The 12,604-nt window shown below is 53.5% G+C and overlaps 2 protein-coding genes across 7 annotated transcripts in view; both read right to left on the bottom strand.

Moving 5' to 3' along the window:
- CAPN1 (calpain 1) overlaps window positions 1-1,493 on the bottom strand; it is a 28,621-nt gene extending 27,128 nt beyond the window's left edge. The window contains exon 1 of one of the 4 annotated variants that reach the window (XM_045485906.1): window positions 1,377-1,493. The gene's annotated coding sequence lies outside the window, so the exon portion shown is untranslated. Of the gene's footprint in view, window positions 1-553; window positions 688-758; window positions 1,080-1,376 lie in introns of those variants that run through there. The other 3 variants (XM_045485903.1, XM_045485904.1, XM_045485905.1) reach the window with 3 other exon arrangements.
- Window positions 1,494-2,520: 1,027 nt separating this feature from the next.
- Window positions 2,521-11,751, bottom strand: SPDYC (speedy/RINGO cell cycle regulator family member C). Of its 3 annotated transcripts, XM_045485902.1 has the most exons (7): window positions 11,288-11,751; window positions 10,970-11,028; window positions 10,412-10,497; window positions 10,139-10,310; window positions 9,714-10,056; window positions 4,407-4,520; window positions 2,521-3,430 (listed from the first exon to the last, which is right to left on the bottom strand). In XM_045485902.1, exons 1-6 carry the CDS (start codon window positions 11,427-11,429, stop codon window positions 4,480-4,482), a joined length of 843 nt encoding a protein of 280 aa, XP_045341858.1. In that variant the 5' UTR covers window positions 11,430-11,751; the 3' UTR covers window positions 2,521-3,430; window positions 4,407-4,479. The 3 variants fall into 3 exon arrangements, with proteins under 3 accessions (XP_045341858.1, XP_045341857.1, XP_045341856.1); XM_045485901.1 differs by lacking the exons at window positions 2,521-3,430; window positions 4,407-4,520 and adding an exon at window positions 9,278-9,545 and having other exon boundaries at window positions 11,288-11,540; XM_045485900.1 differs by lacking the exons at window positions 2,521-3,430; window positions 4,407-4,520 and adding an exon at window positions 9,278-9,521 and having other exon boundaries at window positions 11,288-11,539.
- Between the last annotated feature and the right edge of the window lie 853 nt (window positions 11,752-12,604).

Genomic DNA, 12,604 nt, shown 5'->3' with positions numbered 1-12,604 from the left:
ACCTAGGGTTTCCCCACCTCTCTATGCTCCCAGCATCCAGGAGAGGGGCTTCTCTGCCCCTAGGTGTGCTGGCCACCACCTCCCTACCCCCCCCCCCCCCCCCACACACACACACAAGGCTACCACCTCTCCCTTCCCAGACTCCCATTGTCCTAGGCCTGCAGTGCTGTGGCCAGCCAGCCAGGTGGGGCAGGGCAGAGCCTGGAGATGATAACACGGTAACCCCCTCCCCGAACAGCCAAGCTCCTAGGCGCTGGCCCCTTTCCCTGGCTTGGAGGCTGAGAACCTCGGGCAGCCAGGGACCCCGTCCCCAGACCCCTGAGGCAGGCTGGGTGCTCAGGGCTGCTGGACCCCTTCCCCTCTGGCCTTCCCCCAGCTCAGACCCTGGAGACAGTGATGAGCGCAGGCTGGGCCGGTGGCCCGGGCTGTGCGGCTTTCCCCAGCCCCCGCCCCTGTCCCAGGCACGCAGAAGGCCCCGGGGTAGGGGCAGCCCCTCGGCCGGCCGCAGTGGCCAAGGGTCGGGGAATCCCGGCCCGGCCATGCAGCTCCTTACCTGGGGGAGCAGTGTTTGGGGGATCGCAGCGGTCGGTCCCCGCGGCTGCCTTCCCGGGTGGCGGCTCAGGGCAGGGCCCAACCAGGAAGAGCGCTCCTCCCCGCCCTCCTCCCGCTGCTCCTCCGCCCTCCTCTCCCCCTCCCTCCTCCCCCTTCTCCTTCCCCTCCCGGGCTCCGACCCCCGCTTCCTCTCCGCTCTCCCTTACCTCTCCGCCACCTTCTGCGACTATCTCTCTAGCGGTGTCTCCCCGCCCCTCCCTCGGCGGCCAGCTCCGCGAGAGGACAAATTAGTAAAAGGCGGAGTTGTCCCCCGGGAGGGGCCGCCGGCGCCCAGACGGAAGGGCACTGCGGGGGAGGGGGAGGGGTGCGGGGAGGGCAGGGCCGGGGGTATTTTTAACCCGGGGCAGCGGCTCGAGTTGCAGGGCCGGGCGGCCCCACCCCGCGCGGCGCCCCCGGAGGGCATTCCCTGCCCCTCGGGCCTCCCCGGGCCGCCTTCGCCCCCGCCCCGGCCCCCGGCCCCCAGCGCCCAGCCGAGATTACCCCCGGCGGCGGCAGCAGCCGCTCCAAGGAGGGGCCGGGCAGGGCGCTCGCCTGCGGGGGGACGCTCGGCCGGCGGCGGCCGGGCCCCCCACCCCACCCCCGCCGCGCGACCCTGGGCGAGTCCTTGCCCCTCTCGGCCTCGGTTTCCCGTTTGCGCCGCGAAGGGCACGGAGGTGAGCCGCTGCGGGCACCCGTCTCTCTCGCGCGCTCTGGGGTCTCCGGAGCCCGGACCCTGCGAGGGGTGGGCGTCCCTGCCCTCGCCCCCAGGCCCTCGGCCCACCCACCTGGGAGCGCCCTTGTGCCGCCTCCCCCAGGAGGGGGCGGCAGAGGCTGCGAGCCGGTCGCCAGGCCCACCCAAGGCCGGGAGATCCCGCCTCCCGCCCGCAGAGCTGCGCCGGGAGAAGTTGGAGAAGCCAGAAGACCGAGGGAGGGAGGAGGACTAGCGGCGTTCCCCCAGCCCCAGGGCTTCGCACTGACCTCTCTTGCCCCCTCCGTCCCACTCCCTTGCAGCCTCCTTCTTTTGTACAGATCTGAGCAGTCTTCCACCCCAAGTGGAGTGTAATGGAAACGCCCGTGGTTCACCTAGCCCTGCCCTAACGCTCTGCTCAAGCAACACTAGGTTTATCTATAGTTTTAGGGTTTATATTTAGGTGTATAATCCGGGCTGATTTAGACTTTGATATGATGTATCCTAAATAGTTATCAGATCCGTCTACTTCTCTCCTGAACCTACGATTCATTCCCTAGTTCCAGCCACCGGCCGCCTGGTGTGTTTTGTTTTGTTGTTTTGTTTTGTTTTAATCTGCACGCGCCGTTTCCTCTCTTGCCTCCTCCAACCCTGATCTCTGCTCGGGTCATGATCTCACAGTTTGGGGGAAGGAGGCCCACCTGGGGCTCTGCGCTGACAGCACAGAGCCTGATAGGGATATTCTCTCTCTCTCTCTCTCTGCCCCTCCCTCATTCAAGTGCACCTGCTCCCATCTCTCTCTCTGCCCCTCCCCCATTCGAGTGCACCTGCTTCCATCTCTCTCCCTCTCTCTCTCTCCCCCTCCCCCTCTCTCAAAAGGAATAAATAAACTTTAAAGAAATGCCTATTGCTCAGTAGAAGAACAGGGCATCAGGGTGGCTTAGTCAGCTGAGCGTCTGACTCTTAATCTCATGGGTTCCTGAGTCTGAGCCCCACATGGGGCTCTGTGCTGACAGGGCAGAGCCTGCTTGGGATTCTCTCTCTCCTTCTCTCTCTGCCCTCCCCCAAAAAATAATCTTGTAAAAAAAAAAAAAGAAGCCATTAAAAAAAACTATGTAGTGTAGGATTCCAACTATGTAACATTCTGTAAAAGACAAAACTAGAGATAGTTAAAAAAAGATCAGTGGTTGCCAAGAGTTTGGTGGAGGTGGGGAGGGATAACAGATGAAACTGGGGGCATCTTGAGGGCCTGAAACTTCTGTATGATGCTACAATGATAGTTACATGACATTATACCACACAAATGTAGGATATTAACAACAAGAGAAACAATGTAAGGGAGAAAGAGGGGGGTATGTGCCCAATTCTCGGTATTTAAGGAGCCGTTTTTCTGTACACCAAAAACTGCTCTAAAAAATAGTCTATCTTAAAAAAAAGAAAAAAGTTAAAACATACACCTACCATATATGACCCATTATTCCACTCCTAGGCTTTTACCCAAGAGAAATAAAAGCGTATGTCCAGAGACTTGTGTATGAATATTCATAGCTTTGGTAGGGACGGTCATCAAACGATCTTTCCTTGAAATCTTTTCCTTTGTAGCTGGGCATCCCCCTGCACCACTGCTGACATCTATGGTGTCGTGAGGGTGACAGCCATCCACACTGCAGCCCACAGACGGGGCAATCCCCATGATCTCTTTAGTGGGTTCCAAGTGCTCTAGTTAAAGGTGGGTGCGGTATCTGTCCAGTAACTTGACACTATTATCCAAAGTGATGTTCCCACCGTGCTTCATGTTTTCCTGCTTCTGTCTCTGGGTGGTTTCTTGAGGGGTTTGATGATCAGGGCAGAGGCAGAAGGCACCGCCCGTATGGCGTCCTATCTGTTCACTGTCATCCCCAGCCCTTGCCATCACCAGTTTCTTTTGGCGATGTCGTTACCAACCTTCTTGAGGGACAGACCCTAAGGGGCCAATCTTGGGGGCCCAGGCAGACACGGCACCGGCCTCCCTGCCAGTGCACTTTAGGTATACAGTTTTGATCTCCTGGGGCTCGAATGTAAGCGGCGTGGTGGAGGAGGCTAGTGCCGGATGATTTCGGGACTGGCGACGAAAGTTGCACTGGGGCCTCCTCAGAGCAAGAGAGCTGAAAGCTATTCACAGAAATTTAAAATTTTTTTTTTTTTTCCCCAACGTTTATTTATTTTTGGGACAGAGAGAGACAGAGCATGAACAGGGGAGGGGCAGAGAGAGAGGGAGACACAGAATCGGAAACAGGCTCCAGGCTCTGAGCCGTCAGCCCAGAGCCCGACGCGGGGCTCGAACTCACGGACCGCGAGATCGTGACCTGGCTGAAGTCGGACGCTTAACCGACTGCGCCACCCAGGCGCCCCAATTCACAGAAATTTTAATTGTGGCAGCCCAAACTAGAACCAATCAAATGTTCATCCACGCATTATGAATGCATAAGCAAATTGTGGTATGCATGTACAACAGGATACTACCCAGCAGTAAAGACGAACAAGAGGTGAATCTCAGAATTACAGCAAATGTAAGAAGCCAGGCAGGAGTTCATCCTATGTAATTCCACTTATATGAAAATTCCAGAGAAAGGATGCCAATTGAGTGCCAGAAAGCAGATCAGTGGCTACCCGGAGGCGAGAGTGGGGGCCGGAAGGTAGGAAAGGGTGCGAGGGAAGGATGGACAAGGGGTTCGAGGAAACTTTTTGGGGTGATGGTTATGTTCACTATCTCGATTATGGTAATATGGGTGTATACATGTCAAAACAAAATGTACATTTGAAGTATATGTGGTTTATTGTATGTCAACTAGACCTCAATAAGCTGTTAAAAACACCACCAGGACTTGGAGTGCCTGGCTGGCTCAGTTGGTAGAGGATGTGACTCTTGACCTTGGGGTTGTAAGTTTGAACCCCACGTTGGGTGTAGAGATTACTCAGAAAATAAAAATCCTAAAAAAAAATTAGTCTTAAAAACACACACACACACCAATAGGACCTAATTACTGATTAGATCTGGCTCTTGGAACACCGGGAGGGATCAAAGATAACACTGAACCCTTGATGTGGCTTGACCACTTAAGTGGATTAATGAGGCAGGGGGACTCACCAAGCTGGGGAGACAGTGGAAGACCTTTGGGAACAAGCCCTCCAAGCAGAGATGCTTGAGGAGGGAACAGCTCTCAGAAGTACAAATTGGGGAGCCACTGGCCACTGGTGCCATCTGAAAGCAGAAGTCAGGGGACAGACGCTTTATTCTGGATTCTAAGATACTTCACAAAGATGTCAGTTCTCCTTAAAGTCATCTACAGATTTATCACAATTAATATTCTGATTGGGAGGTGGTTAGAAAAGCTGATTTGAAGGTCACAGGGAGGGGCACCTAGGTGGCTCAGCTGGTTAAGCCTCAGACTCTTGATTTCGGCTCGGGTCATGATCTCCTAGTTCATGGGTTCGAGCCCTGTGTTGGGCTTTGCACTGCTGGCACAGAGCCTGCTTGGGATTCTCTCTCTCCCTCTCTCCCTCTCTCTCTGCCCCTCCCCACCTCAAAAATAAATTTAAAAACCTTAAAAAAATAAAGTTCATAGGGAAATTAAATAAGAATAACCAGGAGATTTCTGAAAACAAAGAAAAATCAGGGGAGACTAACTCTACCAGATACTAAAACACAACAAATCCATAATTTAATGTAATTAAAGAGGGGTATTGACACGCATAGATCATTGGAAGATAGAAAAATCTAGAAATAGATCCAAATGCACACAGGAATTTAGTATACAATAAAAGTAACATTTCAAATCTGTTGAGAAAAGTTGAGTTTTTTAATAAAAGGCATTAGGAATATAGGAAGGAATTTTGTATATGATAAATTCCAGATGAACCCAAGATTTAAAAGGAAAAAATGAAAACAAAAATGTTGCCAAGAGCTAAGGGAGAAGATTCTTTAGTCATGTCGGTGTGGAAAAGGTCTTTTCAACCATGACACAAACCCCAAAAGCCCCCCAAAACTTATTTGACTACATTAAAAAATCTGCACAGCAAAGTCAGTAATGAACTGAAGAAAATACTTACAATTTACATCTTGAAGGGCTATTTTTCCTGCAAACCTTTTATGTCAATCAGAAACCGAAAACAGGAGAAATGGCCAAAGAACAGGGTAGTTCACAGAAAAAAAGACAAATCGCTCTTTTTTTTTAAGATTTTTAAATTTTTATTTTTTAATTAAAAACATTTTTTTAATGTTTATTTATTTTTGAGAAAGAGACAGGCAGAGCACAAGCAGGGCAGGGGTGGGTGAGGGCAGAGAGAGAGGGAGACACAGAATCCGAAGCAGGATCCAGGCTCCAAGACATCAGCACAGAGCCCGACACGGGGCTTGAACTCACGAACTGTGAGATCATGACCCGAGCTGAAGTCAGCTGCTTAACCGACTGAGCCACCCAGGCGCCCCGGGAGATAAACAGTTCTTAAAGGTATGACTCTGAATTCACTCAAAAGAAAAATAAATGCAAATTTGAACTTCACCAAGAGACCATTTCCCAAAGATATAAAGATCTGGTAGGTTACTGACCCGTGAATATTCTGGAAAAGAGCGTTCACATGTACTGCTGGAAGTGGGGATCGATATGGGTACAGCCTCTATAGAGGGACCTGTGGCAAAAATTGTAATGACTATTTTGATGTAGCCTTCGAGCAATTCTAGGAATACAGAGTACAGATATCTTTTCACTTTTGAATAATGATATCCTTACCCAGTCTTAGTGACTCTGTTGGGAATAGCAGAACTCTGGAAACAACTTAAATGTCAATCAATAAGGAACAAGTTACATTTTGGTCCATCCATGAAGAGGAATACTATAGAGCTGTCAAAAGGAACATGCATAAGGAACCGTCTTCAAAATATGTGGATAAGCACACACCAGGATGCATGGAATTCTTCCCTTTGAGTTTTTAAAAGGGAGGATATGTGTATATATATATATACACACATACATATATATGTATATATGTATATATATGTACATGTATATGTATACATATATATGTACATGTATATGTATACATATATATGTACATGTATATGTATACATATATATGTGTATATATATATATAAAACTCCCTTTGAGTTTTTAAAAGGGAGGGGGGCGCATATATATATATATATATATATATATATATATATATATATATATATTTGGTGTGGCGTCTTTCTTCTGACACCGCTTCTCACATCAAATGTGTTTCTTCCCAGATACCAAATACATGTGACTTTTCCACACCAATTCTCCAACTCCCCAATGCCAACAAGGTGCTTACAGTTCAGTTCAGTTCTGACATAAATTCCCAGTTAGTACAGATCCTGTAGGTTAAGGGCTCAGTCCCACAAGATGCCAGCCACAAATGGGATGCCCAGGTGACCCACACACCTGTCTGGCTTACTACAAGTCTGGGGTGCCCACCACCCCCTCCTCAGCTTTGCTGATTTGGTAGAACACTCACAGACCTCAACAAAGTGCTTTGTGTACGAGTTGTTTAAGGGATGCAACTCTAGGGGTGCCTGGGTGGCTCAGTCAGTTAAGCATCCGGCTTCAGCTCAGGTCATGATCTCACAGCTTGTGGGTTCGAGCCCTGCATCAGGCTCTGTGCTGACAACTCAGAGCCTGGAAACCTGCTTCGGATTCTGTCTCCCTCTTTCTCTGTCCCTCCCCCGCTCACGCTGTGTCTGTCTGTCTGTCTCTCTCAAAACTAAAATAAACATTAGAAAATGAAAAAAAATAAAGGATACAACCCTGAAGCAGCCAGATAGAAGAGGTGTGTAGGGCAAGGTATGGTGGAAAGGGGGAAAGAGCTTCCTTGGCCTTTCTAGGTGGCCCCCCCCTGCCCCCCGCACCCCTCCCCCCCAGGTACAGTCTCTGTTCATCAACCCAGAAATGTTCCAATTTCCAGTCCTCTCCTCTCCTCCACTTCCCACTCTTTTTTTTTTTTTTTTTAATTTTTTTTTTTTTTTCAACGTTTATTTATTTTTGGGACAGAGAGAGACAGAGCATGAACAGGGGAGGGGCAGAGAGAGAGGGAGACACAGAATCGGAAACAGGCTCCAGGCTCCGAGCCACCAGCCCAGAGCCTGACGCGGGGCTCGAACTCACGGACCGTGAGATCGTGACCTGGCTGAAGTCGGACGCTTAACCGACTGCGCCACCCAGGCGCCCCAACCACTTCCCACTCTTGACTGGTCTTTCGGATGACCAGCCCCCACTCTGAAGTTAAGTGGGGGCCCCACCCTGAGTTGCCTCATTAACACAAATTCAGGTGTGGCCCAAAGGGGCTCACCGTGAATAACAGAAGTCACTCCTATGACTCAGAACATTGTAAGGGTTTTAGTAACTCTGTACTGGGAACCAGGGACTAAGACCAAATATATATACATATTTTTATTACATCACATTTGGTTATGTATGTTTATATTCTTTCTGTGGAAGGACACAAACGACAAGTTTTATAGCTTCCAGGGAGAGGAGCCAGGGGTAGGAGGTGACTCTTGGTTAAGAATTTAAAAGGTACAGGTGAATATATTACTTATTTGAAAAACAAATTAAAGGGGCGCCTGGATGGCGCAGTCGGTTAAGCGTCCGACTTCAGCCAGGTCACGAACTCGCGGTCCGGGAGTTCGAGCCCCGCGTCGGGCTCTGGGCTGATGGCTCAGAGCCTGGAGCCTGTTTCCGATTCTGTGTCTCCCTCTCTCTCTGCCCCTCCCCCGTTCATGCTCTGTCTCTCTCTGTCCCAAAAAAAATAAATAAACGTTGAAAAAAAAAAAAAAGAAAAAGAAAAACAAATTAAAAATACTTTGTAGCCCTCGTCTTGGCTTCTAATGGGCTCAATCTCCAGGCTTTCTTACTTCTACACTTTTTGGGAGCCACTCGTAGAGCATGCAAGGTAATGGTGCCCAGACTCCCCTGTTTGACCATGTGGACGTTTCCAGCTTCACTGCCAGCCATTCCCCAAACACACCCTCCCCTCCAGACTTTCCCTAGGCATTCCCTCTACTAGTAACACCTGGGGCTTCCATCTGAGCTCTGTTCCTTTTTTTTTTTTTTTTTTTTTTTTTTGAGTAGGCTTCCGGCCCAGCATGAAGCCCAACTCAGGTTTGAACTCACCATCCTGAGAGACTCTGGCATCGAGACCTGAGCCAAGATGGAGTCTGGCCGCTTAACGGACTGAGCCACCCAGGCACCCCTGAGCTCTGTTCCCGAGACAGCTTGAAACCTTCTGGGATTAATGCAATTCAAACCTCACACAACACCCATCCTAGAGTAATACCCATTTTGCGGAGGAGGTAATGGAAACTAAGTAACATGCCAAGGTCACACGCGGACCTGGGATTTGGATTTAAGCTGTCTGACATCAGAGACCAAGTGCTCGTCTCGACTCTAGACTATCCAAGAATATCCTACCTCCCAATCTCTGTCCCTTCATGGGCAAACTTGACATTGTTCAAGGCCCAGTTCAAAAGCCACCTTCTCTGGAAAGCCTTCTCTGCTCTCTCATTAACAAGTTGACTTTGGGGGATGGGGGGTAGATGTATTATAAGAATTACCTTATATGTGACTGCAGCCCAGGGCAGTCACCAAGTGTCATTCCTAAACAGACCAGGCCCTGCAGCCCTGTCTGGGCTAACCACAGAGTACTTCTCCATTTAAGCTTTCTTTTGTCCTACAGGTTCCAGGGCCTTGTAAGGACTGCGTGTATTTTCATCTCATTCAACCCCAGCTATGCTGTGTGTACGGTTCATCATGCGTAGGTGATGTTACAGAGGGGAAACTGAGGCTCAGGATGACCGGTCATCAATGGAAAGGAAAACTGCTATTACAGAGCCTCTGCTCGTGAGTCTCAATCACTGATACCTAAAGCTGGCAGACCACCCCCCCCTCCTCCAATTCCCTCCCTACCCCTACCCTGGGTCAAGGAGCCAGGCCGGGGCCTAAGCACAGTCGGTGTCCTGTAGACACGAGTTTATTAGAGGGGCCAGGGTCAGAGTGGGTACAGTTGGGAGAAGGGGACTGGGGGGCCTGGGCAGCACTGCCAGCCTGTGGCCAATAAGACAGAAGGCCGGGGCGGGGCGGGGGGGCCCACAGCCCGTAGGGCTTGGGTCAGCAGACAAGCAGGCGGGCTGCTCTTCACCCTGCAAATATCAGCGCCTAGGGCACAGTGGAGGCTTCGGGAGGACTGGGGAGAAAGGTCAGGGAGAGGCTGAGCGAGGAAACCCACCAAGCGCCCACGGTTAGGAGGTGGCAGAGCTGGGACGTGCGCCCAGGCCTGCTGGACCCCAGGCCCTGTGCCCCTACTTCCCATTCTGTTGGGCCCCACATCTGCCTCCCAAGCTCCCAAGCCCACCCCCCGCTCCTGTCCCCAACTCACTGTGGAGAGTGTACGTGCCCGGCTCCAGCTGCAGTTGAGGGGGCAGGATGATGAGGAAGCCCCCCACCAAGGGGTCTTCGGCCACTGAGAGACAAGCTTGGGAGGGAGGGCAATGGCACTCAGGGTTTGGGGAAGGGCACTCGGATAAGACAGGCAAGGGGCGGGGCTGGTGGCTACAGAGGCCGTGGGCAGGGAGCAAGCCACAGAGGGAACAGTGAGGAGGAGAGAGGCCGGGGCCTCCAGGCAGGGGCACCCGGGCCTTTGGGCAGCCCCTCTGAGCTCCACCGTGGTGGGGACGCCGCTCTCGAGTCCAGGCCCAATGGGACGGCTCCTGGGCCATGACCTGGCATGAGGAGAGCGGGTAGTCAATGGGGGTGGGAGGTCCGGCCTTGCTCCCCCACCCCAGGATGGCGGCGGGGCCTCACCTCCTCACAGCACTGGCGGCTCACCATGGCCCGGAAGCCCATCCGGGCCCACAGCCTATCCCTCTGGTACAGGAAGTGTGCCACCTGACGACGCCAATCTTTTCCCAGGGCCCACAGAAAAATCACACATTTAGGGTCCTCCAGATCCTCCTCCATGTCATTTGCAAGAAACCTGGCCTCGGAGGCAGGGGGCGGAAAGCAGAAGTAAGCGTCTGCCCTGCCCCCTCCCACAACTCCCAGCAAGGGTCCCCCCGTCCCGCCCTGGGCACTCACAGCGCCAAGAACAAGTTGCTGTGGGTGTACTCGCTGAGCTTCAGGTTGGCACGCCGGAAGTAGACCAGCACCATGGCCAGGAGATACTGCAGACACAGAGGGGGGCAGAGGTGACAGTTAGGCACCCAGAGAGTGGGCCGTGAGGGGCCGTTTGCACCCAAGGAAGCCGTGGTGCAGGTTAGAGAACCCAGGGGAAGTAGTGGGGTGAAAACAAGGATTTAGGGGCGCCCGGGGGGCTCCGCCGGTTAAGCATCTGACTCTTGATTTCAGCTCAGGTCACGATCTCACGGTCTCCTGGGTTCAAGCCCCGCGTCAGGCTCTGGGCTGACAGTGCGGAGCCTGCTTGGGATTCTCTCTCTCCCTCTCTCTCTCTCTGCCCCTCCCCTGCTCACGCTGGCTCTGTCTCTCTCAAAAATAAATAGACTCAAAAAATAATTTAAAAAACAAAACAAAACAAGGATTTAAAAGGGAGGTGCTCCCTCCATCAGACCAGGAGACTCAGTGAAATAGCAGCATTCAAGCCTCTTGTGACTGGGCTTCTACTCCGTGTCACCTCACCTTATCTGAAATCTGGAAGCAGGGATCTCTGGAAAGGAATTCCTGCAGGAAACTGTGCTCTGGAGTAGAGAAGAGAAATGATGGACTGGGGTTACCACACCCCCACACAAGCCAAGAGTGGCACCCCAGAGCCCAAGCCTCCACCCAACCCACTTGCTGACATGCCCCCCCCCCCTTCTCCCTGGGGTCACCTGGGAAGGGAAGGGACAGAGATTTCAGATGCCTGCCCTGGGCAGGTCCCACCTCTCACACTGGCTCACACTGGGTGCCCCCAGCCCCCCAGCACCCCCCCCCCCACTCCCACCCCGGGGAACTCACCCAGAAGGCTGAGGAAGGCCTGGAGCTCCTGGTGCGGGCGCGGGCGGAGAGACACGCTGCCCCCACCCTGACGGCTCCAGCCCCCCAGCTTCACCTGGGTGGCAACCACGGGGAAAGTGGCAAAGTCTTCAGTGTCGCTCATTTCATGGGGGTGGGGGCGGGTAGGGCGCGGTGGGGCAGGATGGCCTGTGGAGAAAGTAGCCTCGGGACTCGGCCCCGACCCCCTTGCCCCCCACCCGTCGAGGGGGTCGAGGGTGGCCAGACAGGGGGCCTCCAGAAGATGGAGAGTCGGGCGTGGAGATGGGGGTGGGGGCGGCGCTCGGAGCAGGCAGAAACTGGGGTACGCGTGGGCTGGGGAGGCCAGAAACGCAGCCGACTTGCTGCAGCTGTCGCACCGCGTCCCAGCCCCCCCATCCCACCCCCCCAGGCCAGGCCAGAGAGCAAGAATGGGAGCGAGGGGCACCTCTGGCGCCGCTGAGCGCTAAACCCCAGAAGATGGGTACACCCCTTTTGCAAACACAGGAGCCGAAGCGGGCAAGACTTGCGGCTACTTAACTGTGGGGTCTGTCTGACCCCCCCAAAGCCGAAGAGTTTAATTGCTCCCCAACTCCCAACTCCCCCTTCACCCCACACCAAAGTGGCATACCTGGAAGGACCACCAACCCCTTTCTTCGTGGAGAGGAAACTGAGGCCCGGGAGTGGGGGGGGGGGGGGTGGGGGGGGGTGCCTTTAGAGCAAGTTGAGCGGAGGGCACCTCAAACGTTTCAAGCTACGGGGAGAGACGCCAACTACGGGGTTCAGAAGGTGCGGCCCGGCACCCCGTGGCCAACCTGGGGGCCTCCACCTAGGCTCCCACAAGCAGCCCAGCCTCCTCCAAAAAGCCTTACCTGAGCTACGGCATTACCTACAGCATAACTCCCGGCGCAGAGCGGCTGTATTTATAGAGCCCCGGCGCTGCCCCGCCCTCGCAGCCCTCCGCCAATCAGGCCCCTTCCTGGGAAGGGGGCGGGGCTTCGGGGCATCACCGCTCCCCTCTGCCTGGAGTCAGCTCGGTCTCCACATTCGCCTCCCAGCTGCGGCTCCCCGGGTAAGGGCTTCTCCAAAGCTGCACCACCTTCAAGAGGGGTAAAGGCAGGCCGGCGGGACCCCAGGGCCTGCATGGCGACACGGCCCCCTCCCCACCTCTTTATAAAGGTGGAGCCAAGGTGCAGGGCCCGGAAATGAGGCCTGGGCCCCGTTCACTGATTGCGCCTTGCTGGGGCAGGGTCGCTGGCTGTGTCTGTGTTTGTTTCAGATCCAGGAATCTCAAAAACCTCG

Source organism: Leopardus geoffroyi, chromosome D1 (assembly GCF_018350155.1).
Source record: "Leopardus geoffroyi isolate Oge1 chromosome D1, O.geoffroyi_Oge1_pat1.0, whole genome shotgun sequence".
Lineage (NCBI taxonomy): Eukaryota > Metazoa > Chordata > Mammalia > Carnivora > Felidae > Leopardus > Leopardus geoffroyi.
This window is presented reverse-complemented; position numbering and strand designations above follow the sequence as displayed.

Bases quoted from the DNA above. Each gene is read 5' to 3' on its own strand.
- SPDYC (XM_045485902.1), bottom strand. From the start codon at position 11,429: ATGAGCGACACTGAAGACTTTGCCACTTTCCCCGTGGTTGCCACCCAG. The intron at 11,029-11,287 runs GTGAGTTCCCCG...TCTCTACTCCAG, and splicing joins GGCCTTCCTCAGCCTTCTGG to AGCACAGTTTCCTGCAGGAA. The intron at 10,498-10,969 runs GTGAGGTGACAC...CTGTGTCTGCAG, and splicing joins GCTTCCAGATTTCAGATAAG to TATCTCCTGGCCATGGTGCT.